The sequence below is a fragment of the Chenopodium album genome, chromosome 19, assembly GCF_948465745.1.
Source record: "Chenopodium album chromosome 19, dcCheAlbu1.1, whole genome shotgun sequence".
Lineage (NCBI taxonomy): Eukaryota > Viridiplantae > Streptophyta > Magnoliopsida > Caryophyllales > Amaranthaceae > Chenopodium > Chenopodium album.
This window is the reverse complement of record NC_137852.1, coordinates 41,338,704-41,364,926: the sequence shown is the minus strand read 5'-3', so window position 1 is coordinate 41,364,926 and position 26,223 is coordinate 41,338,704. Positions and strand designations below refer to the sequence as shown.

The following is a 26,223-nucleotide window of genomic DNA, read 5'->3' as shown; positions in this document are numbered from 1 at the left end:
GCTAATTTTGTGTCAGTTGTATCAGTTTTAGGTCATCAATGGTTGCGTAATTCTTATTTTAATTTTTAAAATCCATGTTTATATGTATATTTGTGATATTGCTTACATTATGTTTATTTGGAATACTTAATGCTTATATGTTTATGATTTGATTACTGAATTTTGTTTTTATATGTATTTAGATCTAATTTAATCAGAGAATCACATTCGAGCAAAAATGATTGGAAAATAATCAAAGTACGAAGAGGTATTGTAGTTTAATAAATCGTTTACATATATTAAATTTTTATAAATCTTTTTAGTTTTTATTAATTAATTTCTTGATTTAAACAAATTTTTTGTGATTTAGGTAGCATAATCAAGTCATCAAATTAACTTAATTTCTATTTTTAAATATAGGGTGATTGGGTTCATGCCTCAATTAAAGTCAACTTTGTACAATTTCGTCCAAAATTAATTGAAAGAAAAGTTTACATCACTAGATACTTTTTAATCGTTATAAATAAGAAGTAATATCGCACGCATTGTCAGTGACAACAAAACAATGATTTAATTTTCAAAATACTATTGTTCGGATTATTGGGGACGATGAAAAAATTCCAATGCATAGATGTGATTTTTTTACAATTAAATTTTTAGATTAATTTCACAACAATTTTTCACTTCCTGGTAAATATATATATGGATTTATTTTAAAAGACTATAAAGATTAATTTTATAAATTTTATTTTTGCTAACATGTTTTATCCCATATTGATTCGATGGAAAAGAAATGGTTGTGAATGAATTTGGTGATTTTATCGAAATAGAAGATGAATAATATACATGTTTTTATTATATTTAATATTTTTATTTTAAAAAAAAACAGTGAATAATAATTTAGGATTTAAATTATTTTTTAAAAAAAAATTCTTTTCACATTAGAGATTTTAACCTAATATGTAACCGATAATATATCATATTAACATTTTTTTTTTTTGAAAGATATCATATTTACAATTTACTCATATTTTAAAATTCAGTTGTCATATAATTAACAACCACAAATAAAATACAAAACAAAAATAACTAAAGTCGTATTATAAATTACATTAAAAAAATATATACTTTTGTAATAATTAGCAATAACACTTTGATTAATAAATTATGTGTTTTTTGTTTGAAATTATTAAATAGTAAAATAAATCAAATGATTTTAAAAAAAAAACTTAGATTGTATACGAAAATATATTTTCTTGAGATTTATATATGATAAAACCATGCATCGCACGGGCTTTCATCTTGTATAATTCAAAGTTGAGATTTTTCTACCAAAATTGATGAAAGTTGGGATTATTATATCTAATTTTTCCTATATTTATATAATATTATATATATCTAATTCAAGCTTGTATAATCCATCGGTATTATTGTTGAAATAAAATTAGTTATTAAAATACGAAATATTAAACCAATATTATAATTATTTATGCATTAACAAATTACGTGAAATTATTATAAAATAACAAATTATGTCTAACTACGTAAATGTTATATGTTACATAGTTATTTTTGTTTATATATTATATTGAGTTGAGAATTTTCACTAATTTGGAGACTAGCTAGTATAACTAATGTCTGACTCCAAGAATTCTGACTTAAACTTCTAACAACAGGAAACAAGAAAAGTGACGGACTTCTAATAACTGAAGAACACTGAAATAACTTCTAAAACATGACTCCAATAACTTAAAGAAACCTCAACAGATCCACCAACGCTCAATATTCTAATTCATCCCTGAGCCTTTTATTACTTTTCTTGATCTCTTCCTCCCTTTTATACAACCCATTCACATCTCTCTCAATCTCAATCATGTGTCTTTGAAAATCTTCAACCCAAAAAATCGATACTGCATCACCCACCATTAAAGAATGTGATGTTACAAATTTGCACCAGCTTGGACCATTCACTTTGAAGCCTAACTTTCCCCGAGGGTTCCCTTTGAACAACCGGAATCTCCGAAATCCAAGAAAGTTCATTTCATAAGCGTTGAACACCTTCCCGACATTTGAAAAATGATGTCTGACGATATCTGATTGCGGTAAAACGAGACTAGCATCATGCACATCATCATAAGTCAGCATTTTCTTGAAAATTAAAACAGGATTATGTTGGCTAAAGAGAGATTCACGCAGTGCATTATTGGGCTGCCCTCAACAATTTTATAATTAAATTCATTTATAAATTAAAAAAAAATATATCACCACCAATCTAACCACCAGCCCAGCCACCCCTCTCCCCTGGCACCAGCGACCCAACTCCACCGCAACCCTCCCCCTCCCTAAACCCCTGACAAATGACCTACCCACCACCTCCGCAATTGATTGATCCATCAATGGCATCATCTTCAAAAACATCACAACTCTGCTATTCCTCTCTTTCTTTTCCCCGTCGTTAACTCCCTTTTATCTCCAATCACCTTTTTTCTCCAGTGGGGGTTAGGCCGTTTTGAGGTGGTAAGAGGGAAAGGGAAGAGGGTCGGCGGCAGTGGAGTTGGGTCACCGATGGTGGGAGTGGCTGCCAGGGGAAAGGGAGAGAAAGGAAGGTGGGAGTGGCTGGGTTGGTGGTTAGAGTGGTGGTGGTTGTTATTTTTTAAAATTTATAAATTAATATAATTATTTAATAGTTAAGTGAGTGTTAGAGAGTAATTAGAAGTGATTAGAGGTTAATTGAGTTAATTAGTGATACTAGGTTTGTTTGAACAAAAATTTTTTAAGTTCGGGTTTTTATTAACGATAAAGCTTTTAAAAGGTTTTTTTCGCAAAAAGGTGCATTTAAAAGGTTTTTTTTGGCAAATTTGCCTAATTTCAATGAATAACCGAAAGCTATTATTCAAATGACAACATTACTGATTCTAGTGACTATATATTTTATAAGTTGAAAACAATTGATAAATTGCAATATATAGTACTCCGTATAAGGGTAGCTAAAAGATGTAGTTCAAATGACAACAATACTGATTTTAGTGACCATATATTTCATAAGTTGACAGTAATTGATAAACTGCAATATATATACTCCCTCCGGCCCCGAATGATAGTCACTTTTGCCATTTTTAGTGACCCAAAATGTTAGTCACATTTGCTTTTTTCAAGTACCATTAATATTATTTTTTTACCAAAATTCTCTAACATTTGCATAAATATTTGTGCAAATTTAACTTTCCCATGTGAATTTTACTTTCCCATGTACTTTAATTACTTTCTCTCTCTACTTTTTTACATACCCAATGTAAATTTACCTTTTCAATGTACTTTCTTTAATTCTCCTTAATTCCTGTAATTTTTCTTTAAAAGTGACTATCATTCGGGGCCGGAGGGATTATATAATACTCCGTATAAGGGTAAATAAAAGATACAGTTCAACTTACAGCATAATTGATTTTAGTGAACAATATATTTTGTAAGTTGACAGTAATTGATAAAACAACACTACATAGTACGGAGTATAAGGGAAGCTAAAAGCTATAATTCAAATGACAACATTATTGATTTTAGTGGCCATATATTTTATATTAAGTTGACAATAATTGATAAATTGCATTATATTATATATATATTAATATTCTCACCCAAAAAAAAATTAAATATATTAATATATAAATATAAGGGTAGCTAAAAGCTAAGTTCAAATGACAACATTACTGATTTTATTGACTATATATTGTTTAAATTGACAATATTTGATAAACTGTGCCATAACAGTAACTTTAAGGGTAGCTAATAGAGTAATAGAAGTACCTTTCTAACCTGTGAATGACCGGAGGCTATAGTTCAAATGACTATAGTTTGGGATATAGGACAATATTTATATTTTAAGGTGTGATTAATTTATAAAATGAAGTATAGTACTAGCTTTGTCACTATTTCTTTTTGCTTCATTTGACTTTCACGATCTATAAGACATGTGTGAAAATGTATATATCTCTATTTCTATAATAATCATATATTCCCCCTGTCTTCAATTCTTCATATGATAGTTTTATATGGAACCAATCACAAAAAATAAGAATTTTTGGAATCTAACATTAAAGTACAAAAAAAATTCATAATTAGTTTTGTCTTATTTAAGTTTTTTTTTTTATTTTTTTAGCATCAGCCATAATTGCATAATTCAAGTGAGTAATTTCCTTAGTCTTAAAGCCATGACGTCAATCCACAATCAATTATTTTTTTTCACATTTTATTAACCAATCTACCTTCAATTTACAAGGAGTTAAAATTGAATATATTCAATACAGGTAGATATAATTGAACGCCTAAAATAGGATATGGGACTAACAAATACAAACGGAGGGAGTCATAATTATAAAAACGAATCCAACATCTCACATATATGACTATATTAAATCTTATAGATTAATGGGACAAAAAAATAAGAACAGAGGGAGAAATAATGGTAGCTTAGTAAGAGTATCTTTTAATTTCAATGAATGGCCGCAAACTAGTGTAGTTTTATTGACAATATATATTTTAAGATGATTTCAGTTTATAAAATGGACTACATATATATCAAGATGACATTAACTTATGAACTGACATATAATACAAAGGATTAAAGGTAGATGTCAATAAGAGAACCTTTTAAATTTATTGAATAGAAAGTTATAATTCAAATGACAGTATAGTTTATTTCATATACAAAATATTATGATATAAAAAATAAATTTATATGATAGTTTTTTAGAATTATAATTTTTTTTAATAATATTATAATTCAATTTATGCATCTGAAATATTGGTATTTTATCGAAAATAAAAATTTAATACTAACAATTTTATCCTAAAATTCTATCCAAATATAATTCTAAACTAACTTTTTTTGTAACCTGGTTAAAAGTTTACCTCTATATATTAATAATTAATTATTATATATGATATGATATAATATTTAACTTTTCTACAAATCCTTTTTACATGGTACCATAATATGATAGATTACCTGCATCTCCCTACCCCTAAATAGGATGTAGAAGTTTTTATTTTTTATTTTATTTTTCAGAATATTTTTTTAAAAAAAAAATAAAACATTGACCAATTGGAAATTGTCACGTGAATGGTAACTAGTTGTAAAGGATAAGGTGGCCTGCTGGGGTTGCTAGGAGAAAATATATACTTCCTTTGTTTTTTTTTTTATAGTTGCAACACTTCTCTTTCTACGCTTGTCGATGCATGTTTTCAATTGTTAATATCATTAGTTACCAATATGTAAAAATTATAAACCTTAGATATTAAAATTATATAAGTCGAGATGAATCTAACAATCAAGACCCCACAGGGCCTGTTCTAATTGATTGAATTGAGCTGAGATGAACTGAACTAAACTTATTGGAGTTGAACTGAATATTTTATGAGAGAGGGAAATTAAGAACTGAAACTAAACTTATTAGAACTAAACTGAAAATAAGGTGAAGAAAATAGACCCTAAATCGTTAAAGCTAGTCAAAGTAACACATTTACTGTTCCTTACGGGAGTAGCGCAACATTTTAGCAATAGTGGATTCCCTACATTTCCCTACTCATTTTGGTGTAGTAATTGTAGGAGTTTATAGGTACTACGCAGCGGAATTAACATGAATCATATTCAATCAAGTACCAATCCCAAGAATCACATGCATAACACACAAGACACATAATCATACCTATGACGCGTGAATTCCACGAAGTTATTTGACAGGCAAATCAGGGAGAGAATAGAGCCCCAAGCGTTGCTCCTTTACTTAGTCCACGAGATTCGAACGAGCCGTCCACCAATACTAGATGGTCGAGTGATTGAGGAAAACCACGATCACCACCTTTATGGACAACCGACCACCGCACGAACCACCACCACGACACACCACCGGCGCCTAGGAGGAGGAGATAGAGAGCCGTGTGAGAGAGAGGACTATGAGAGGGTTTGGGTTTCGTGTTTGCTAATTACGGTTTGATCACACTTATCAGTTAATTGCTTCTTTTCTGTACTTGCAAAACTAGACACCTAGTCTATTTATAATCTCATTATAATTAGACCAGGGCACGAAGCCCAAAACCACATCTTAATCCCCATATGGCCGGCCACCTAGAGTGATGAGGCCCATGATGTCCTCTAATGCTCGATCTAGCCCCTTTGTGTGACCTTATAGGATCCGTCCGATTGGGCTTTGGCCTATTTTACTAGTCCAAAGATCGTTAGTACCTCTAGCTATGGTAAAACGACGACTCAAAAGTACGAACTTAATTATCTCCATAATTTGATCCATTTATATATCTGGACAAATAATAGTGCAACACGTGGCAGGTGACCTATTATTATAGGGTAAGTGACCTGTTTGGCCTAATAAAATAGAACACCCCCCAAAGCTTGGATTATTGTATAATAATCAAAAGGTTGGATTATTAAAAATAAATACGCTAAATGTTGGATTATTTAAATCAAATTTTCCTTCAATTTATATATATGTTATTTTTACATAAATGTACTCCCTCCGTGTTTTTTTAAGTGACACACTTTCCTTAACTGATCGTTTTTTTAAGTGACACACTTCCTCTTTTAGAAATTCCTTACATTTTAATATTATATCTTCACCCCACTATCTCTTACTTTATCATTTCTCACTCCTTTCATGGTCTTTAATTACTTCCTCTCACATTCTTTTACTTTATCATTTCTCACTCCTCCTACCTACCCCACTAACATCTTATTTTATTAAAGTCAATAAAATCTTTTAAAACTACGCGTCGGTCAAACTGTGTCACTTAAAAAACGTGGAGGGAGTATGTTGTTTCACCCTTTTCCACAGTCATCTTCCTCCCACACTCACTCTCTATCACCCTCTCTCAGCTACTCCAACTCAAAATCACATACTTTCTCTTCCTTTCTTCTTCTAATTTTCCAAAAATCAACCTCTAACTCTCACTCACTCTCTCTTCCTCTCACTACTCCAACTCTAAATCAAAGACACTTTCTCTCTCCTCTTTTCTTCTTCCAATTTTCTGGGTTTCTAATAAATCAATTGATTTGAAGCTATTTAAGGGCTCAAATGTGTTCATGTCCAGAAATTTAGTACCTCTTGAAGTGTTCGATTCTCTTAAAACTTAACGCTGTTAATATTATTTTGATGTGAAATTATAATTTCAATTTATATACATGTTATTTTTAAATAAGTACTTGTTATTTTATGTAAATTAAAAATAGCATGAGTTGAAGTTGAAATAAATAACATATTATTGTAACAAAATAACACAATATTTACGCAAAAAAACATAAAGTGTACGCAAAATAACTCAAACATACTTAAAAAAAAAAAAAACTGAAACATATTGTGTAAAAGGAGTACTAATTGATGTCTTCTCAGCAATTTCCTCCTTCCGATTCATTATGCCTTCGTTTTTTACGGGAAACTTCTTTCTTGCCTTCATTATGCTATGCCTACCTTTTTTTTTTTCTTTTTTTCTTTTTTTTTTTTTTTTTATTTATTTTTTATTTTTTAGGAAACTCTCTTGGCTCATGGTTTTGATTTCTTGGTTGGATTTTTTTTTGCCTGTTGGATATTTTCGCCAATTTTCTTAACCTTCCACCTTTTCTCTTTCTTCATTTTTTTTTAAAATAAAAAACTCTCTTGTATTTTTCACTTTAAACTGCATTGCATTTTTTGTTTCACTAACACTAAGGGCCTGTTCATATTTACTGAATTGAGCTGAACTGAACTGATTGGAGCTGAACTGAACTGAACTGATTGGAACTGAACTGAACTGAACTGAATTGAGCTGAAATGAATATTTTATGTGAGAGGGAAATTAAGAGCTGAACTGAACTGGACTGATCTGATTGGAACTGAACTGAACTGAACTGATTGGAGCTGAACTAAACTGAACTGAACTAAAATTAAGGGCCTGTTCATATATTGAACTGAGCTGAACTGAACTGAATTGAACTGAACTGAACTGAACTGATTGGAACTGAACTGAACTGAACTGAATTAAGCTGAAATGAATATTTTATGTGAGAGTGAAATTAAGAGCTGAACTGAACTGAACTGATTGGAACTGAACTGAACTACTACGTAATTGAAGCTGAACTGAACTAAACTGAACTGAAATTAAGTAAATGTGAACAGCCCTAATTTCACTCTCTTTTTTATTTTGTTATTTTTCTTATTTTGATTTTTTGTTGATTGTTCTTTTTTTTTTGGTGTGTTATTAATCGGGATATTGTGGGGTTTGATTCTTCTCTCTCATCTCAACCAGGTGATTCTTTTGGACTTGAAATTGAAGTTCAACAGAGTGATAGGGAGAACAATTTCTAATGTTTGCTGAAATTGAATTTCGTATTTGAATTCTAATTTTTAGGTTTTGATTCTGTCTATTGAATGAACATCACTTTGAAACATCTGAAGTTGCGAGGTGTTTTTGTGTTCCTCTTGTTTCAATGCGAGTTGGGAAGGTGATTAACTTATTATTAACTCATTCGACCCATTTACACTTTCTCTACTGTTGAAGAATTCTGGAAGTTTCTCTTTTTATCTTAGTTTTTTATATTAATTTGATTGTGAATTTTTTGAATTTGGTTTGTTTGAATCTTTTTGTGATGTGGGTGATTGAATTAGGGTTTTGAGTTCGTTTTCTTGGAGAAATGTTATGTGGGTGACTAAGGTTTTCTTGTGTGATTTTGTTTAGTTTGATTTCTTGCGTTAGTTTCTTGATTAGCGTAGCTAAATGTTGATCATTATGCTTGGATTGAGAAATGGGAATGTGGAATTTGTGAATCAGGGTTAATGGTTTATGTGAACAACTTGATTTTTCTGAGGCATTTGATAGGATTAGTGAGGGTTTCTTGTGATATTTATGGATATAATAGTCTAATATCGTCAATTTTTCAACTGTCATTTGGTATATTGTTGATGATAATATTTAGGGGGAAGAGAAGGATTTAGCTCTTTCATATAGATTGGAGCATTCGTTTCGGATATTGGAAGAACCGTATTACCGGAATACCGGGTTATTGGATTTGCTTGCAAGAACAATATCATAGGTCTATTGGTTAAGTGACACTACTTGAGAAATTATTCATTGAATTTTGGTTGTTGATGAATATTACATTTCTGATATCCATGTTATTGATGTCCCAATATTACTTTTTGCTCATCAAAGTGCGCCAACTCATGCCTTAAAATACAGGGGTGGATGAAGTGATAGAGTTTAATAGTGTAAAATTGCGAAGTGGTTCATGTCGTAGGTTATAAAGAATTGTCTTATGTCTTTACTCTCAGCATGTGGCATATTGGAATGATACTTGAGAAATCTGAACTTTAGTTTGAAATTTTTTCTTAGTATGAAAACAAGAGTTAGCAACAACTTGAACATGTTGTAGACTTTAAAGTTTTGTTCTTTCTAATTATATTATTAAGATATATCCTGAATGTTATTTCGCTAACTTTTTTTTCCATTTCAGCCTTCACAACAACATGCGCCATCCAAACAAATTGGCTGTAGGGGCAGATTTTCACTGTTTCAAGAATAAGATTAAGCCTAAATGGGAGGATCCAATCTGTCCTAATGGAGGCAAGTGGACAGTTACCTTCCAAAAAGGAAAATCTGGTACATCTTGGTTCTACACGGTATACTTTGAGATCATGTTACAGTTTTTTTAAATGCATATTTCTATATTGCCTCTGACCTAGGTGATTGATTTCCAGCTGTTGGCGATCATAGGGGAGTAGTTTGATCATGGAGATGAGATGTGTGGAGCAGTTGTCGATGTTAGGGCTAGGCAAGAAAAAATATCCATAAGGACCAAGAATGCTGCCAATGAATTTGCTCAGGTATGTCTAGGCTATGGCCGCACATATATTTTCCTTAGACTCTCTTTATTTTCACAAACACCTGTGCTGGCTTAAATGTTCGTTCTATACTTTTTGAAAAAACATAAAATTCCCTTTTACCATGCCATAATTCTGATTGTTGTACATTAAGAGTTTGATCTTTTTAAATTGGCATTAAAGATGGCTCCTTAGTTCTATACAGATTGTGATTTGGTGATTGTCATAGCATATTAATCAAGACAACATTCATGAGAAAGTGTGAGGTTATAACAAAAAAGAGAGTATTTTTGGGGGTTGGAGGATGATTGATGTTTGAATTTTTACTTATTTTGAGAGAATGGATTGATTGATAATCTTCTTGAAGGGTGTTTTTATCATTTATGTTATTATTTATTGTGGCACTTGTGAAATACCGATGTATCGATTAGGATTTGGGTTTGTCATAGCATAGTTAGACTTACTTGAGAGAATATCAAGCTAAAAGATTTTTTTTTTTAGAGAAATAGAGATATTCAGAGGGAATGGAGATATATTGATGATTGAATTTTCTTTTGTATTTGGGAATTAATGAATTTATAGCCATATTAAATGTGTTTTGTTATTTTTCGGAAATGGCACTGATTTTAGCTTTTGCTTTTGTCTTGTGAGAAATTGATGGGTTGATTAGAATTTTTTATTTTTAACAGCACAATAAATGAATGTATACGAGAATATTTAAAGAATAAGGAGAATGATTGTGTTGAGGGAATGGAAAGATACTACGTAATTTGTTTCTCTCTAATTTGCGAGAACTGATTCATTGAAGGGGGTATTATGTTACTGAATTTTCTTTTTTCCTGCAATTATGATCAGTTACAAGAAGGTTAACCATTCTCAAGGCGGACAATCAAGGGGAAATTCTGGACCTGTAACTCCTGATTTTAATGCTGCTACCAGATCACGTTATGCAAAAATTGGTGGCCATGTACAGTCCACATTACAAGGTGGGTTTACTTTCTTTGAGTGATTGGGGAGGGGGGGGGGGGGGGGTTAATTTCCTTTCAGCAATTTGTTTGGTTTTAATTATTGTTATCCTTTTATTCTGGGTAATATGGCTGTTTGTAAGATTAGTCCCTTGCTGTTTTCCTTGCTCCTTATCGTTGTTAGATAATATAGAACATTTAACATATCTGACATTAGTAAGCTTAGTTCATTCCAGGAATGTAACCGCTACATATTTTGCGGTTTAATTATGTACTTTCAGCCTACTTTGCAACTTGAATCTTAATTTAGTTGTCCAACTAGAATAAAAGATTTTGGACCGAAGTTATTGAAGTGTAGAATATATGGTAGGATATTTGATGGATATGGACTTTTTTCGGTGATTAAATTCTCAAACTTAGAATGAGGAACATATCGGTTGGTGAAATCATTAGTAGCATCAGTCATTGTTTTTTCCAGAACTTAAGGAACTTTGTCTATTATTCAGTTTTTGGCTCCTTGATTTGATAGTATTAGTTCATTTTTTTCTATACATAGAAAATCCAAATTTCCTAGCTAAATAAATGGGAATTTTCGGCCATAATAATTAATTTATAAATTATTATTTCTCTTAAATTAAAATATCCGAAATATGTAAATAATCCGGTTTTTAAAATAAGATAAATGGATAATAAATCTTATCCAAAATAATGATTAGTTTTCAAAATGCTTTTGGCGCCAAAATTCAAATATTATTTTGGCTCCAAATAATTAATTTACTAAAATACCCTTTTTATAAAATAATTCCTAACTAATTAATTTGGAAGATACGTATGAAAATACGAGGTATTACATTTAAAGTGTCATTTCACATTAATTAATGAATAAGCTTATTGAAAAAGCTCCTAAAATGAGCTTTTTCAAAAAGCTTGAGTGTTCAAGCTCGAGTCGAGCCTAATGAGTTCGAGTCAAGCTTAGTGATACTCGAGCTTGACTTGCATCGCATCATATCAGCCCTAAGCCCCTAACTATAATTGAAAGCACATATTAACCCCTTAAAAGAAAACATATAAGAATGAAATTAGCAAGGGTATATTAATTTTGTTAGTTATCCTATCACTACTAGTACAATATACGTTTATCCTCTTGTTACCGCAGTCCGTGTATATCTCTAAGTTTTATTTATTTATTTATTTTTTTAATCTCTTAAGGTCTGTTCTCATTTATTAAACTGAGCTGAATTGAATATAGTTCAATTGAACTGAACTGATTGGAGCTGAGCTGAAATGAATATTTTATGAGAGAGGGAAATTAGTAGCTAAACTGAACTGAAGTGATTGAAGCTTAATTGAAGTGAACTAAATTAAACTAAACTCAAGGCCTGCCGAGCCGAGCCGAGCCGAGCCCCCTGATAGGAGTTGAACTGAACTAAAGTGAAATTAAGTAAATGTGAACATACAACACTATTTTATCCTCTTATATGTTAATTGAAAATAGATATCCACCATATCACTACTAGTACAGTACTACAGTACTACGTTTATCCTCTTGCATATCTCTTGTACACTAGAGGGAGAGGTTACTTTTTTCTAAACATCATCAAGGTAAAAGTCCGTGTATCACTAACTTTTTATTTGTATTTTATTTATTTAAAAAAAAAATATATCTCTAAGTTGTTCAATGTAGATAACCGTGCATTTATGTATTTATCTTTTCTTAATTTATTTATTTATTATTTTAATTTAATAATTTATGCACATACGCTTCATAATCCAACCAAAATTAGTTAAAAAGAATTTATTTCCAAATTTCTGTTAAAAGAATTTATTTCCTTTTTTTTTTTTTGAGGAAAAAAGGATTTATTTCCTAATATCTCTTAAAATAATTTATTTCCTATTTTCGAACACAATAATTTATCTCCTAATTTACAATGAAACGCGTAAATACGCTTGAAGGTCACAATTTTTTTTTTTAAAAATAAATAGTCAGAGTTGGGAAGTTTGAGACATTGGAAACTCAGAAGTCCAGAGTTCAAGACAACACCGATAACTTTTTTTTTGAGTTCGGTTTTTCACTTTATCTTCCTTATTAATAAAACAAACAAAAGCCAAATTAAATTTCTTCACTTTATCTTCCTTATTAATCATGCCATCTAATCTGATCTGTAAGCGTATTCGTGAGGAGGCAATCTTCAATCCTAGGTTTGTTTTTTCATAAATTTTGATTGAGCTTTCAATTTTGAAATCATTGTTATTAAAATCCCGATCTAAATCTTTTAATCTTACAATTTATGCATGTCATACGATTCGATTTATGATTCTACCCGATTTTACATATTTCTCCTAACTAGCAAAAATGCTGCTCACTTGGTTGGATGTAGGAATTTATCCTTCTCTGAGATATTGTAGTGTTTTTATGTCTTAGAAAGTGGCAAAAATTGTATGATTGGCTAGAGCTTCTTGTAGCAAAATTTGCTTGTCTTGCGGAATAATCGAAATGGAAGTAGATTTTCAAGAAAGTTGTGCTTGTGTGTTTTGTCGTCTGAATAATTTCACCGCAATTTTCCTATCAGAAGCTCTATGTCCTGTCTTATTTAGTCAATCAATAGGGGGGTTAATACGTAGGAAAAGACTTGGAAAATATGGAAAAATAGAAGAGAAAAGAGGAGGGGGATAAGGGTAAGCTCATGTTTTCAAGATAGTGGGGTGGTAATTCAGGTCATCATCAGGTCAGGTTTGGGGTCAGATTTTGGATCGATTTTGAGTTTGCATAGAAACTATCAAAAATAGTGTAAAACGTAATATTATTACGAAATATGAAATTTGGCCGAATCCGGATTTAATTCGGTTCAAGTTTGGGTTTCTCTCAGTAACTTTGGGTCGGGTTAGGGATTGCTTAGTTGCCACCCCTTGGGGTATCACCATTGCTACACGTCAGATGTATGCAGTATGCTGTAGCACGCCCATTCTGTGGGAAACTTGTAAGGACTGTACTTTGCAAACGTTTACATAGGATAAAAAAAAAACTGCGCTTAACTCAAAAAATGCTAGTTGCTGTCATTTCTAGTAAACTTGTCATTGAGCATTAATCTTAGCTATATAACAATCCTTGGCTCTTAAGTACTCCCTACTGTGTTTTTAAGTGACACACTTTTCATTTCCGGCTGTGTTTTTTTTTAAGTGACACACTTCCTCTTTTAGAAATTCCTTACATTTTAATAATATATATTCACCCCACTATTTCTTACTTTATTATTTCTCACTTCTTTCATGGTCCCTACTTCCTCTCACATTCTTTTACTTTATCATTTCTCATTCCTCCAACCTACCCCACTAACATCTTATTTTATTAAAATCAATAAAATCTCCTAAAACTTTATGCCGGTAAAACTGTGTCACTTAAAAAAACACGGAGGGAGTACTTAAGAGCCAAATGTATAAGTAATAAAATATTAAGGTTGTTGGTAATAAAATATCTTTTTTTTTTTTTTTTGACAAAAGACGGTAATAAAATATCATGTATACTAGAATGTTGATGGTATATTCTATATATATGTGTATGATACTAATATACTATAATTGTACAAAACCATAATAATAATAATATACCAAGCAAAGCTTGGTGAAGTTGGGGAACTCACCTTGTGATTTTGAGGTCACGAGTTCGAACCCCACCAATCTGCAAAATGCTTGGGAAGTTGGGAGTAGAGGGATTCCCTTATTTCCCCCCTCTACTTTTAAAGCGATAACCTGCGGAGCTGAGCTGATTAAACCTATGTGAAGTGTCAGTTCAGTAGTGTCCTTTTAACCTTAAAAAAAGATGATGTTACACAACTTATACCATATCGATAAAATTATAATGATGTAGAATAGAATGAGAGATATATAAGAGAATACTAATGGGGCCTTCTATAGGGCCACTGGTCATGCTATTGAGTTCAAATAAACCTCTAAGTTCTTAGATGTAGATAATTATGTACGTAGTATTTATTTTTTTTAAAAAATTTGCTTAATTTATTTTTTTTATTTTTAATATAGATGTGGAGTACATACACTTCTAAGCTCATAATCCAACAAAAATTAGTTAAAAAGAAATTATTTCCTAATTTCTGTATTAACTTTCTTTAAAAAAAATTTAAAAGGATTTATTCCAATATCTTTCTAAAAGGATTTGTTTCCTAATTTTTGTTAAAAGGATTTATTTCCTAATATCTGTTTAAATAATTTATTTCCTATTTTCGAACACAAAAAAATTTACTTCCTAATTTACAATAAAACGCGTATGGATTTTTTTTTTAATAAATAGTCAGAGTTGGGAAGTTTGAGACATTGGAAACTCAGAAGTGAAAATAACATCATTATTTTTTTGAGTTTGGTTTTTCACTTTATCTTCCTTATAAATCAAACAAACAAAAACCAAATTAAATTTGTTCACTTTATCTTCCTTATTAATCATGCCATCTAATCTGATCTGTAAGCGTATTCGTGAGGAGACAATCTTCAATCCCAGGTTTGTTTTTTCATAAATTTTGATTGAGCTTTCAATTATGTTTTTTTTTTTAATTTTTTTAATTTTTTAATTTTATAGGATGATTAATTTTGTGATGTTGGGGTCGGTAGTTTTTATGTTGGATCTAAATTGTTGTTTGAATCTTTGGATAGGTTGATTATTCATTGATTATTTGGTTAATTCTTGGTGTTTTTTTTTTCCTGCAAAATCGTTTCTATCTCGTAAATTAAATTTGGATGATTGTTATTGTTGATATAATTAGTACATCCTCTAATTGTTAGTGAAGTTTATGATGTGGCTGGCTTATTTAAGATGGATGTTTGCTGTTATTGATGTGTTTTGTTTTTTTTTTTTTTCAGGAAAAAAGTTAAGATGGAGGTTAACTGGCAGACCTGCCGTTTGGTGGTTAATATACTCGATAAACACATAGTATCATTCGTGGACGGTCTAGCCTTTTCCGGTGTGTGTCGTTCGTGGCGCAAAGCTTCTGAATTAGTCAATTTGAAGCAGAAGTGGGATTGTCAAATGCCGTGGCTTATGTTAACTGATGACAACCAGGATATCACCGAGCATGAATGGATATGTTATCTAGAACCTGATTGTTTAGAGAATGTGATTGAAGCAGAGAGTGTTGAAGACAAGTTTGATGATATTAATACTACTCAAGGCTTGTTGGATTTAACGCAGGAGAAAGTTAGGTGTTACAATGTCGAGTGTGATCTAGGATATGGAAGGAATTGTTGGGGATCATCTCATGGTTGGATACTAACTCATGGGATTGATGATAACATCTACTTGTTCAATCCTCTTACCAAGGATCGCCTCGATCTCCCTAGTCGTCGTACAATCCCCTTCCTTTGGGATAATTCTGCTGAATTCCTTCGTGCATGTTTCATAGACAGGGCAATTGTACTTAAGGTGTCAGGTGATACTTTATTGGTGGTACTTATATATGATTGCTATCTTAGAGCTGCAATTGCCAAGCCCGGGGACACACGGTGGATACCAATTATAATTCCAAAACAGGAAGGTTTCCGGAGGGTTATGGATGTATTATACCGTAGGGATAATCTTGGTACCGATGGACTTGTATTCGTGGATGAGAGTGGCAATATTGCACTGGTAAACCTTGATGATGTTCAGAATAAGAAACCTCTGGCATTAAGTTGGTACGGATGTTACGTACCGTATATACAATCTGTATTTCTACATACAGATTCACATCTTAATTTTTTCGATCACTCTACCTACATAGTTAATTCTGGTCAGGATCTTCTCTTGGTATTGAGGAAATTTGACACGGAAATAAACGCTGAAGAAAAGGTCAGAGAAGATGAACATGATATTAATCATTACAAGACGGTTAATTTTAAGGTTTACAAGTTTCAGTTTGATGACAGGAGTTGGGAAGAGTTGAAAGATTTGCAAGATGTTGCTCTATTTGTGGGTAACAATGCAACTATGTCTGTTCGTGCAAGTGAGACGGGATGCCAACGCAATAGCATATACTTTACAGATACTTACCCGTTCGGTTCCAGTGCCACCAAAGATAAACTTGCGGGACATGACATTGGTGTTTTTCAAATGGGTGACAATATCATCCGGCCATTGAAGCTGGAGAATAACACCCACTTACGCTCTTCCTATTGTTGTCCCATGTGGTTTCGTCCAGCAATCTAAATCTCTTCTTTTTCTTGTTACTTTTATATATCTACAATCATTAATTTAGATTTGCTGTATTTTATTGTTGTAATTATTTGCTGGATTTTGTTTGGATGGTATCAATGTTCTTGAGTGTAAATATTAATTCTGACCTGAATATTATTGAATTGAATTTTCCCTTTTGACAGGAGTTTAGACTTCAAAACTACTAATTTATGCTAACATGTCTTACATTGACATTGACTAGTTTATGCAATGTGAGCGTTTCCCCAATTTATTTATGTAGTTCGTGTGATTAGCTTATAATATGTAAAGAAACGTACTTAAAAGAGCTTTTATTTTTTCAATTACGGAGTATGATTTTGTAAAGAAAAGTTACTTAAAATGTACTTAAAACGGCCTCTGCTTGTCGGAGTATCGAAGTCACCGACGGCTACTATCGGTACCACCGACAACTCTAAACTGTCATTAAAACATTTCCAAGCTATTATTTTTTACCGTCCGTCTTGTGTGTGGCTAGCTCCATAACCGCTTGTAAAAGAATTAAAAAGTGTAATATCTTAGTGAATTGAAGTTAGTACCTGGCTAATGCAAAATCTCAATTGCACACGATCTTAAATTTGTTGGGCTATGGCTATGGGCCTATTAGCTGCATGATATAAGGCTATCAGCAATGGGATTTGATTTTAAAAAAAATAAATGAATAAAAGAGTAAGGCTCCGTTCTCTTCACCTTAATTTGCTGAACTGAAATTATTTTTGCTGAACTGAAATTATTTTTACTGATTTTCTATTATAATTCTTCGTTAAGAGAACTGAATTTTACTGAACTGCACTTATTCTTACTGAACTGAAATTATTTTTACTGGACTGAAATTAATTTTACTAAACTGAACTTATCTTTACTGAACTAAAATTATTTTTACTTAATAAGTCAGGTAAAACACACAAAAAATCAAAGGGAGTTTTATGTTTTGGATATCAATTTTTTTTTACAAATTTATGTAGGTGAAAAAAAAAAATAAAAAAAAAAATTCAAAATTTTTAGGGCTTGTTTGACATCATTGTGTGTTTTCAGTTGTTTTTTTTTCTTTTAAAATAGAAAACAAAAAACAAGTAAAAGTGAACAAATTAGATGATAAATATTACTCCCATTTTCTGGTCTTATTTAAGTGTCTCAATTTGACCTGCATATATAACGCATAACTTTGACTAATGATATATATAATTATACATACTTAAGTATAGATAAAAATAATAATAATAAAATAATAATAAAAAATAAAAAAATTGGTATATTCGAAAACTATGTTTTGAGACGATTCTAACAGGTATTCATTGATAATATTTTATATTACATATAAAGCACAAACATTGGTGAAAGTGGTGCATAAGAGTAGTGTCAAAGTCAAAATGGGACACTTAAATAAAACAGAGGAAGTAGGTTACAATCAAACATGGAGTAGCTAAGTAATTAGTGACGAATCTAAGGTACATATAGGTATAGTTGTACCCTCATTCCATTAAAAAATTTAAAAAAATTAGAAAAAAAAAAAACCAAATGACAAAGAGACCTCCTAAATCCTAATCTCTTATGGACTTCAGGTGTGTTCTGTTCACCTTAATTTCAGGTGTAATAAGTTCATTTACATTCAAATAAGCTTAGTTCAAGTAATTAATAAATTCTGATAAGGGTTACCATGTACAAATTACATCTAAAATAAGTTTTAATAAGGTCTAATCAGTTTAGGTAATTTCAGGTAAGTTTAGATAAGTGAAAATCAGGTGAATAGAATACACCCAGAATCAGTCTCTTAGGTACTGTTATGTTAATAAATCAAGTCAGTAGCCTAGTTTGCCTATTATTTTCCGGTTAAAATCAAAGAGTTGGCTATTGAAAAACCTACTCTTGGATGTCATTCACAAGTTCATTTGTTTTCTGACGTTAAATCAGTGATTTTCGACAAAAGAGACGTTATAAAAAACAAGTTCTTATTTATATCATTTTTTTCGTACAAATATATTTCGTTACATACTCATTTATAGACCTAGTCACCGAATTAAAGAATATGTTTATTGTACATGCAAAGATTAATACAATTGTGAGATGAATTAATAACTCAAATTTTAATTGGCAAAAAAAAAAAAAAAAAATAAAAAAAAATAAAACTCCAAATATTATTCTTTATTTTTTTTTTTATTACGTTTAATTTCGTACCCGCACTAAATTTCTAAATCCACCAATGTTAATACCCCTTTCATGTGATATACTATCACATCCATCCCTTTCAAAACGATCTATAATATCTATGGAATGACAAAAACATGCACATCGATCAGCCGACAAATAGTGTAAAATTCAACTAAAGAGATGGATGGGGCATGTTTTCCATATTATATCAATTTGTCGGTCACTAATTTGCCCCATTAGAAAGACTAATGGCCATTAAGCACTAAGCTAAAACATAACTTCAATAAAATAAAATAAAATAAATAAAATAATTATAAAAATAAACAAAAGAGATAGGAGTAAAAGTGGACCGTCAATTTGCTTTAAACTAAACTTCATAATAAGTCATGAACTCATGATAAAATATTTTATACATGTACAATATGGTTAATAATATCTTAGTGCTATAAAAATGTAAAGGACTAAGGTAACAAAAAAGGAAACAACTAGGTCCCAAAAACCTAAGAATTAAATTACAACCGTACCACTCATTTCCATTATACAAATAATTTTTTTATTAATATGTATATTATATTATATCTCTAAACTCCCACCACCAATAAAAAGAGAGAATATAATTTTATTTTATTTTTTTTAAAAAAAAGGTACTAAATTTAATCCAAGGGCATGTATGCATTAACATGACCAAAGTGACTCTTCCATGTTAGGTTGATCCACAACCATGTCCATAAAAAGGGACTTGGCTTGTGAAGATACTATCTTAGATGAAGGGGAGTTTTCAGGTGAGGAAGTGCCTTGATGATGATCAACTCTAGGTTTATCGGAGTATTGGCGCATGCGCATATGTACCACCTCCGCTTGTGCTAGGGCTAATTGGGCTTGGAGGACGTCAATTTGTTGTTGAAGTGATGAAATTGCTCCTACACACCCGTAAACTGGGTCACGTACCCTTGCATTAGCCTCATACACCATTGAACTCACTGCATCTCCGCGTTGGTGCATTGGCAACTCCTACATTATATCCATTTAAAACATATCATCTTGATTTATGTATCATCAAAATGTCAGTATTCCGTATACAGTATTGTAAATTTTCAAAGTTAATTATGTAATAAAAAAGTGTCTAAGCAATATAATGAAAAACAAAATAAGATGCCCATTTTGGAAGAACAATGATACACATTAAGCACTAAGCAAATATACAAAAAGAATTATAAGAGGAAAGTGAAAAGTGGACCGTCAATTTTACTTTAATTATACTATATTACATAATAAGTAGTCATGATTATATATGTTTGTACATGTACAATAAGGTTAATAATCCTTCTCACCATCATCATCATCACCTCTAGATCAAGTAGAGAGTGAGATAGAGATGTGCTAACTTGCTTTAAAAATGTATAGGACTAAGGAAACAGAAAAGGAACAACTAGGTCCCTTCTAAATCCACAATTAATTTTGCTAAGGACAACAATATTACATCATATATTAGCTAGGTTGATCTAATAATTCCATGTCCATGCTAAAAAGGGAAGTGGCGCATTCGTAGATGCACCACCTCTGCTTGAGCTACGGCTAATTGGGTTTGGAGAACGTCGATTTGTTGTTGGAGTGATGATATCGCTCCTACACACCCATAAACCGGATCACGTATCCTTGCATTTGCCTCATATACCATTGAACTTACTGCATCACCGCGTTGGTGAAATGGCAACTCCTACACCAACTCAAATATTTGATTAGGTTTCTTTCTTTTTAATTTTTGAAAATCTTTATATGAGCTTAGCTTGTACATTAATAAAATCATTTTGTTTATCTAATATGGTCCTTAGTTTTATTTTGTGAAACTCTAGTTAGTAAAGATAAAAAGAAAAGAAAAACAAATTGATACATGTAACTTTATTTTACTTTTAATTATTGCTCAAAACATAAAAAATAAGCAACAAACATGACATAAATGTGAACAACTACACTTTATGAGCTCAAAGATTGTTTGTTTGTGTTTCATTCTGTCTAGTGTGAAAATTTTGATTCATGTTTGTTGTGGTTGTTGAAACTAAAGGCTTAATTATGAATTAGTTTCAAAGAATCCAAGGAAACATAAATGAACATAAGTGGTTCAAATAAAATGATGTTGCCTAAATTTCTTTTTGACATTTACATATTCATGTTCTAAGACCATTGAACTTGATAACATAACAGAATTAAGACTATAGAAATTACTGTAGAACATAACTATGAATTGAATAAAGTCATTGACTATTTGTCTAGGCTAAAGTTGATTCTTCACCATTTTTCTTGTAATCCTGTTATGTACTAGGCCACAAGGGTACTACATGGTCAAGTGATGTAGATCATAGCCAGAAAGTCTACCCAAACCAAATTATCCGCCCTCTGTTATTTATTATTATTTTTTTTTCTTTTTAATGTAAAACAGTGTGTATCACATCCTTTTTAAAGATGTTCTCCTAATTTTTATTATGTCTTTCTCTTCACATCTATTATATATTTTTTTTAAGTGAATCACCATAATTTACAACCATTTTTTTTTATAAAAATTGCATATCACATCCGTTTTTTTTTTTTTCTAAAGTAGACCAATCAATGGGACTTTAAACTTAAGTAAACACAAGTGCATCACCTAATATGATGAGTTTGCTAAGCAATTTGACATCATCTTGACGTGAATAATTAGTAAATTTTACGAAAAAAATGAAGAACTACATGATATGCCATTATACATATTACCATCGTATCAAAATCAGTAACATTTTTTTGTTGTGCATGCTTTACAAATCTCTTAAGAAGCGTAGGATATACTCATAATAATAATTTTCGAATAAAAAGGCTAAGGAATGTGCACGAAAAGGCTTCTTAGTGGTCAAAAAGTTGCTGCGTGCTTTGCATTACTTTATTTAATTTTAATTATTCCAATAATTAGTATACCAAATATAATCTTTATTTCAAAAAAACAGTTAATGTTTAATAAAGATTTTAAAAGTGATGGAAAAAGTAATAAATTAAAAAGGGTTAAGGCCATAGTGAAAAGTGACAAAAATGCGCAATGAGCAAAATGACTAAGGAGACATAAGATATCAAATCAAATCAAATTAGTAGTGATAAGGTCAAATAAATTATAGTTAATTGGTACTAAGGTATATCAAAAAAAAAATTATACTAAAGGGTTAGAGTGTAATAATAAAAAAACTTAATTTTCCCAGTTTTTTAGTTGACACTTTGACTCTTGCAATATTCATAAATTATACTTTGACTAACTTTTGTGATTTATAGATACATTAAAAACATAATCATGTGAAATTTTATTTGAATCATCTCGATGTATATCAATTTTTTTTCCATAATTTTACAATGTCGATAATTAAAAATATTAATAGTTAAGATAATATATTGATAAGCGTAAAAAAAAAAAAAAAAAAATGATGTCAACTTGAAAAATGTATAGTTGAGGTAATACTCGCATTGTTAATTGGTAAAGGGTACGGTTAAGTGATCTTTAAAAAAAGTAAAGTAGGTCCCCAGACCGTTATTAACCGCTACAACTGATAGAGGTCAAAAGGCTATGGGGGACAACCAACTTTTGCACCGCGTGAAGGAGTTTTTTTACATGATAACTAACCTTACAAATTGCAATACAAAAAATAAAGTTTATGACATAATATGTCAAAAGTCAAAACAAAAAATAAATGGGATAATATTTCAAAATAATAACATGAGTAAGTGTATTATGTGATTTATGACTTTATGTCACCTAAGCTAAGGTGATTTGATATGATTGTAATAAAGTTTTGTCTTATACAAGTACTATGATGTAAATTACGTTCTCCGTTTATAAATACATGCTTGCTTCATTTATATTTTTTGCATTATTTATTTATTCAACTTTGACAAATGTTTGTGATTTATACATAAGAAAATATATAGTCGCGTGGGTACTTATTCTAATTGTCTCGATGAATAAATTATTAATATTTTTTAATTGTTAGAATCTATACTTATGGATAATTAAAGAAATAATTGATCAAAAATTAGTATCGGCAAACGTGCCCAAGAAAATTGGAGCAAGTATTTAAAAATGGAGGGAGTATTCTCATCTAGTCTATATGCGGAGTAAAATTTAAATTTGACCAAGATTAATTGCAATTTTGTTACTAATTTAGAAGATAAAAATAAAACTGTAAAATTTAATTTTGTTAGATATGTCTTATTGTATAATTTTAATAAAGTAATTTTCATATTTTAGAAATAAGTTATTAAAGATATTGAACAATAAGTAATTGAAAATCTAAAGTTATAATATAATCTTATCTAAATACTTGTGTGTTGAAAAAGAATACGAAACAAAATTTGGATGCATAACCATCATAATTCAATAATCCTTCCATATTAAGAAATACCAAGTACTCAATTGAAAAAAAAAAAAAAAAAAACCATATACATTCCCGCCAAAAAGTAGATAATTGGTGCATCATTTCAACATTTAATGATACTCCATTAAACTAATATATGTCTTAGACAATATTCAGGGTCATTATTTTCCACGAATTTATTTATTTATTTTTTTTTGGTTTTTTTGTATATGAGACAATATTTGAAATTATGACGTAATTATAATTAATTTTTTTAATAAACTTATTTACATCCATCAATCAATACTATATACTAAAGTAATCACCAAGAATATTCTAGAATTACACGTGTCACGTTTACATTAAAACATTTCCCGCCAAAAACTAATTTATTTATTTTTATATTATTTTCCTTAGAAAATAAGAAGATAATTGTTGAAAAAAAAATAAACAACCTTTTTCAAAAAAAAAAAAAAAAATATAGCCTAAATAATAGAACAATACAACAAATTTACATAAATAAAATATTAAAAATATACACAACCTATAAACAAATACAAACTTATAATAATATATAAATATAAGTTTTTCCCCGTGAATATCCGAGCAAAATGAACTAGTTTTACAATATATACATACCTACTTTATTACAAACTTTTTTAATACCATACCCCTCTCGCCACACAACATACATTATTTTACATCTTGTTTCTTAATTAATCAACTTTTATCCTCTAACCTTAATCCCCTACGTACCTTTTCTTGCATTATTTCTCTAATTAATCAAATTATTCTAAAGCAAATAGAAATTGTTAGGATTATTAATCAAGGGATGTAATTAGTAATATCATTATTATGTTTCATAATTTGTTAATGAACTTGTTCTTTTTTGTTTTTTTCGATTTTTTAAAAATATTTCAGCGATCAATTTTACTTAATTATCTCGAACGACCCATGCCAAGGGTGGTAAAATATCCCTTTCACAAGTTGACAACCACCACCAAACTTTTAACTATTAACATTAATGATAAGCAACAAAAAAAAAATTAGGATACCGTACATAATTCCTTAGAATTCTAAGTTAGCTCAATGATAAGAGAAGACAATTTGTCATGAAAATCATGTTGATGCATGATCATAAGAAGCCATGAAACTATGTAAAATGAAGAAAAAGGAACTAAAGTGAGAGTAAGGGACTATAACGACTTAGTTGGTCAGAGCTTCCCTCCTGATTTCAGGTGATCATAGGATCGATTCTCATTACATGCCCTTACTAAACACCAAATAAAAAGAAAAAGGAACTAAAGTGGCGTACCTGTAGCATCTTGTTGACGTTACTAGCACCAAAAACTCTATGCACATTAGCAAATTTCTGAGGCTCGTCGGCTGGAAAGTAAGGCGCAAACAGACAATCTGGCGCACACCTTCTTCGTAGCAACTTGCATGCTGCACAAGGAGACACCGCCCCTTGTTTCCTTCCATTTTCCTTCATTTTTCGTTCCACACGTACAACCTCTTCGATTTTGTAATATGTTGTTTGATTAATCCTTAGCAACTCAATCTCTATTCTAAACAAAACGTTGTGTCAAATAAATATATGTAGCGAACCAACAACTCTTGATTTTTATGTACTTTATATATAATATATGCTACTTTTATTTAGTAATAATAATAATAATAAGTACTATGGACAAGAGTAAAGTGCAAGTTATTATATATGAAAGTTAGAAAAGTATGTAAGACAAGTGTATTGGTTTGTTTGTTTAAGAAGAGGAAAGGGGGGCTAAGAAGTGAAAATTGGTGGACGTTATATAGAAAAATTTTGTAGTGACAAGAGTATCTTTAATGGGCCCAACCTATGAAGAATTCTAGATTTTGGTGGGCCTTAACATCGTTTTCGGATTGGATTTTTAGACCCACTTTATTATTATTATTACATGTTGGGTCTTGCTTTCATTTGTTCCGCCTTTGCCTGTCACACTCTTGGTTTACTTTTCTCTACCTACCTGGGTGCGCCCATGGTATACATTCAGGTGCACGGTGCATTTAAGGTATTCAGCGCTTATTATTAATAGTTACATCCGATCTACTGCCTTTCCGATTTGAAGCTAGGCTAATACTATTTCTAACCATTGATTAAAAAAAAAACATTTACAATTTAAATTAAAAAATGAACTATTTTGAAATTACATACAGAGATTGTTTGGCATGGAAGAAAGCCAATTAAGCAAGGCTAGCTAACAAAGATTTTCGAAAGCTGAAAAAAAAAATTATATGCTTTCTTCTATATCTTAATCAGCTGACAAAAACAAAGCAGGGGAATTAGCTAGATTAAAATGCTTTCATGTTTTCATTGGCAATAATAGATGGACCTTCTACTTTCACATGATAAGAGTCTAAACCATTGATATTATCAAGACCTTGCCATTTGTTACTATGATCATTTATAGGCATTTGTCCAAGCATATGTGTTCGAGATGTGGTGTATACTTCTTGCTCAGGGCTTTGACTGTTTGATTCAAACGCGTATGGTGAAATATTTCCAAGGGGTGAGTCCATTGCCTGAGGAGGGTAACTCATATTTGCTTCGTTTGTACAAAATTGTGGCATTATTCTTGGTTTAGATGACTCGAATGGAAGAAAACTGCCTCTATCAATGGGAAAATGTTGTTGTACTTTTGGTTGCTGAGTAA

The 26,223-nt window shown here is 30.7% G+C and overlaps 3 protein-coding genes across 5 annotated transcripts; 2 read left to right on the top strand and 1 right to left on the bottom strand.

Moving 5' to 3' along the window:
- The first annotated feature begins 7,801 nt into the window (after positions 1–7,801).
- Positions 7,802–10,826, top strand: LOC145595662 (eukaryotic translation initiation factor 4E-1-like). Of its 3 annotated transcripts, none has more exons than XM_081652082.1 (4): positions 7,802–8,464; positions 9,473–9,618; positions 9,717–9,842; positions 10,695–10,826. In XM_081652082.1, the coding sequence occupies exons 1-3, from the start codon at positions 8,391–8,393 to the stop codon at positions 9,743–9,745; spliced, it is 249 nt and encodes an 82-aa protein (XP_081508208.1). In that variant the 5' UTR covers positions 7,802–8,390; the 3' UTR covers positions 9,746–9,842; positions 10,695–10,826. The 3 variants fall into 3 exon arrangements, 2 of the variants coding, with proteins under 2 accessions (XP_081508208.1, XP_081508207.1); XM_081652081.1 differs by having other exon boundaries at positions 8,053–8,464; positions 9,473–9,638; XR_014102985.1 differs by lacking the exon at positions 7,802–8,464 and adding an exon at positions 8,487–9,060 and having other exon boundaries at positions 9,473–9,638.
- A 4,429-nt stretch (positions 10,827–15,255) lies between these two features.
- Positions 15,256–16,991, top strand: LOC145594398 (F-box protein At2g05970-like). Its single transcript, XM_081650709.1, has 2 exons — positions 15,256–15,311; positions 15,671–16,991. Exons 1-2 carry the CDS (start codon positions 15,256–15,258, stop codon positions 16,989–16,991), a joined length of 1,377 nt encoding a protein of 458 aa, XP_081506835.1.
- A 2,524-nt stretch (positions 16,992–19,515) lies between these two features.
- LOC145593704 (LOB domain-containing protein 4-like) lies at positions 19,516–25,289 on the bottom strand. Its single transcript, XM_081650029.1, has 2 exons — positions 24,846–25,289; positions 19,516–20,174 (listed from the first exon to the last, which is right to left on the bottom strand). The coding sequence occupies exons 1-2, from the start codon at positions 25,020–25,022 to the stop codon at positions 19,839–19,841; spliced, it is 513 nt and encodes a 170-aa protein (XP_081506155.1). The 5' UTR covers positions 25,023–25,289; the 3' UTR covers positions 19,516–19,838.
- Positions 25,290–26,223: the final 934 nt, after the last annotated feature.

Excerpts from the sequence above, each read along its gene's own strand:
- LOC145595662 (XM_081652081.1), top strand. The coding sequence starts at position 8,391 with ATGAACATCACTTTGAAACATCTGAAGTTGCGAGGTGTTTTTGTGTTC. Across the intron at positions 8,465-9,472 it reads TTTCAATGCGAGTTGGGAAG|CCTTCACAACAACATGCGCC; the intron begins GTGATTAACTTA and ends TTTCCATTTCAG. Across the intron at positions 9,639-9,716 it reads GTACATCTTGGTTCTACACG|CTGTTGGCGATCATAGGGGA; the intron begins GTATACTTTGAG and ends ATTGATTTCCAG.
- LOC145594398 (XM_081650709.1), top strand. The coding sequence starts at position 15,256 with ATGCCATCTAATCTGATCTGTAAGCGTATTCGTGAGGAGACAATCTTC. Across the intron at positions 15,312-15,670 it reads GAGACAATCTTCAATCCCAG|GAAAAAAGTTAAGATGGAGG; the intron begins GTTTGTTTTTTC and ends TTTTTTTTTCAG.
- LOC145593704 (XM_081650029.1), bottom strand. The coding sequence starts at position 25,022 with ATGAAGGAAAATGGAAGGAAACAAGGGGCGGTGTCTCCTTGTGCAGCA. Across the intron at positions 20,175-24,845 it reads ACGTCAACAAGATGCTACAG|GAGTTGCCAATGCACCAACG; the intron begins GTACGCCACTTT and ends GATATAATGTAG.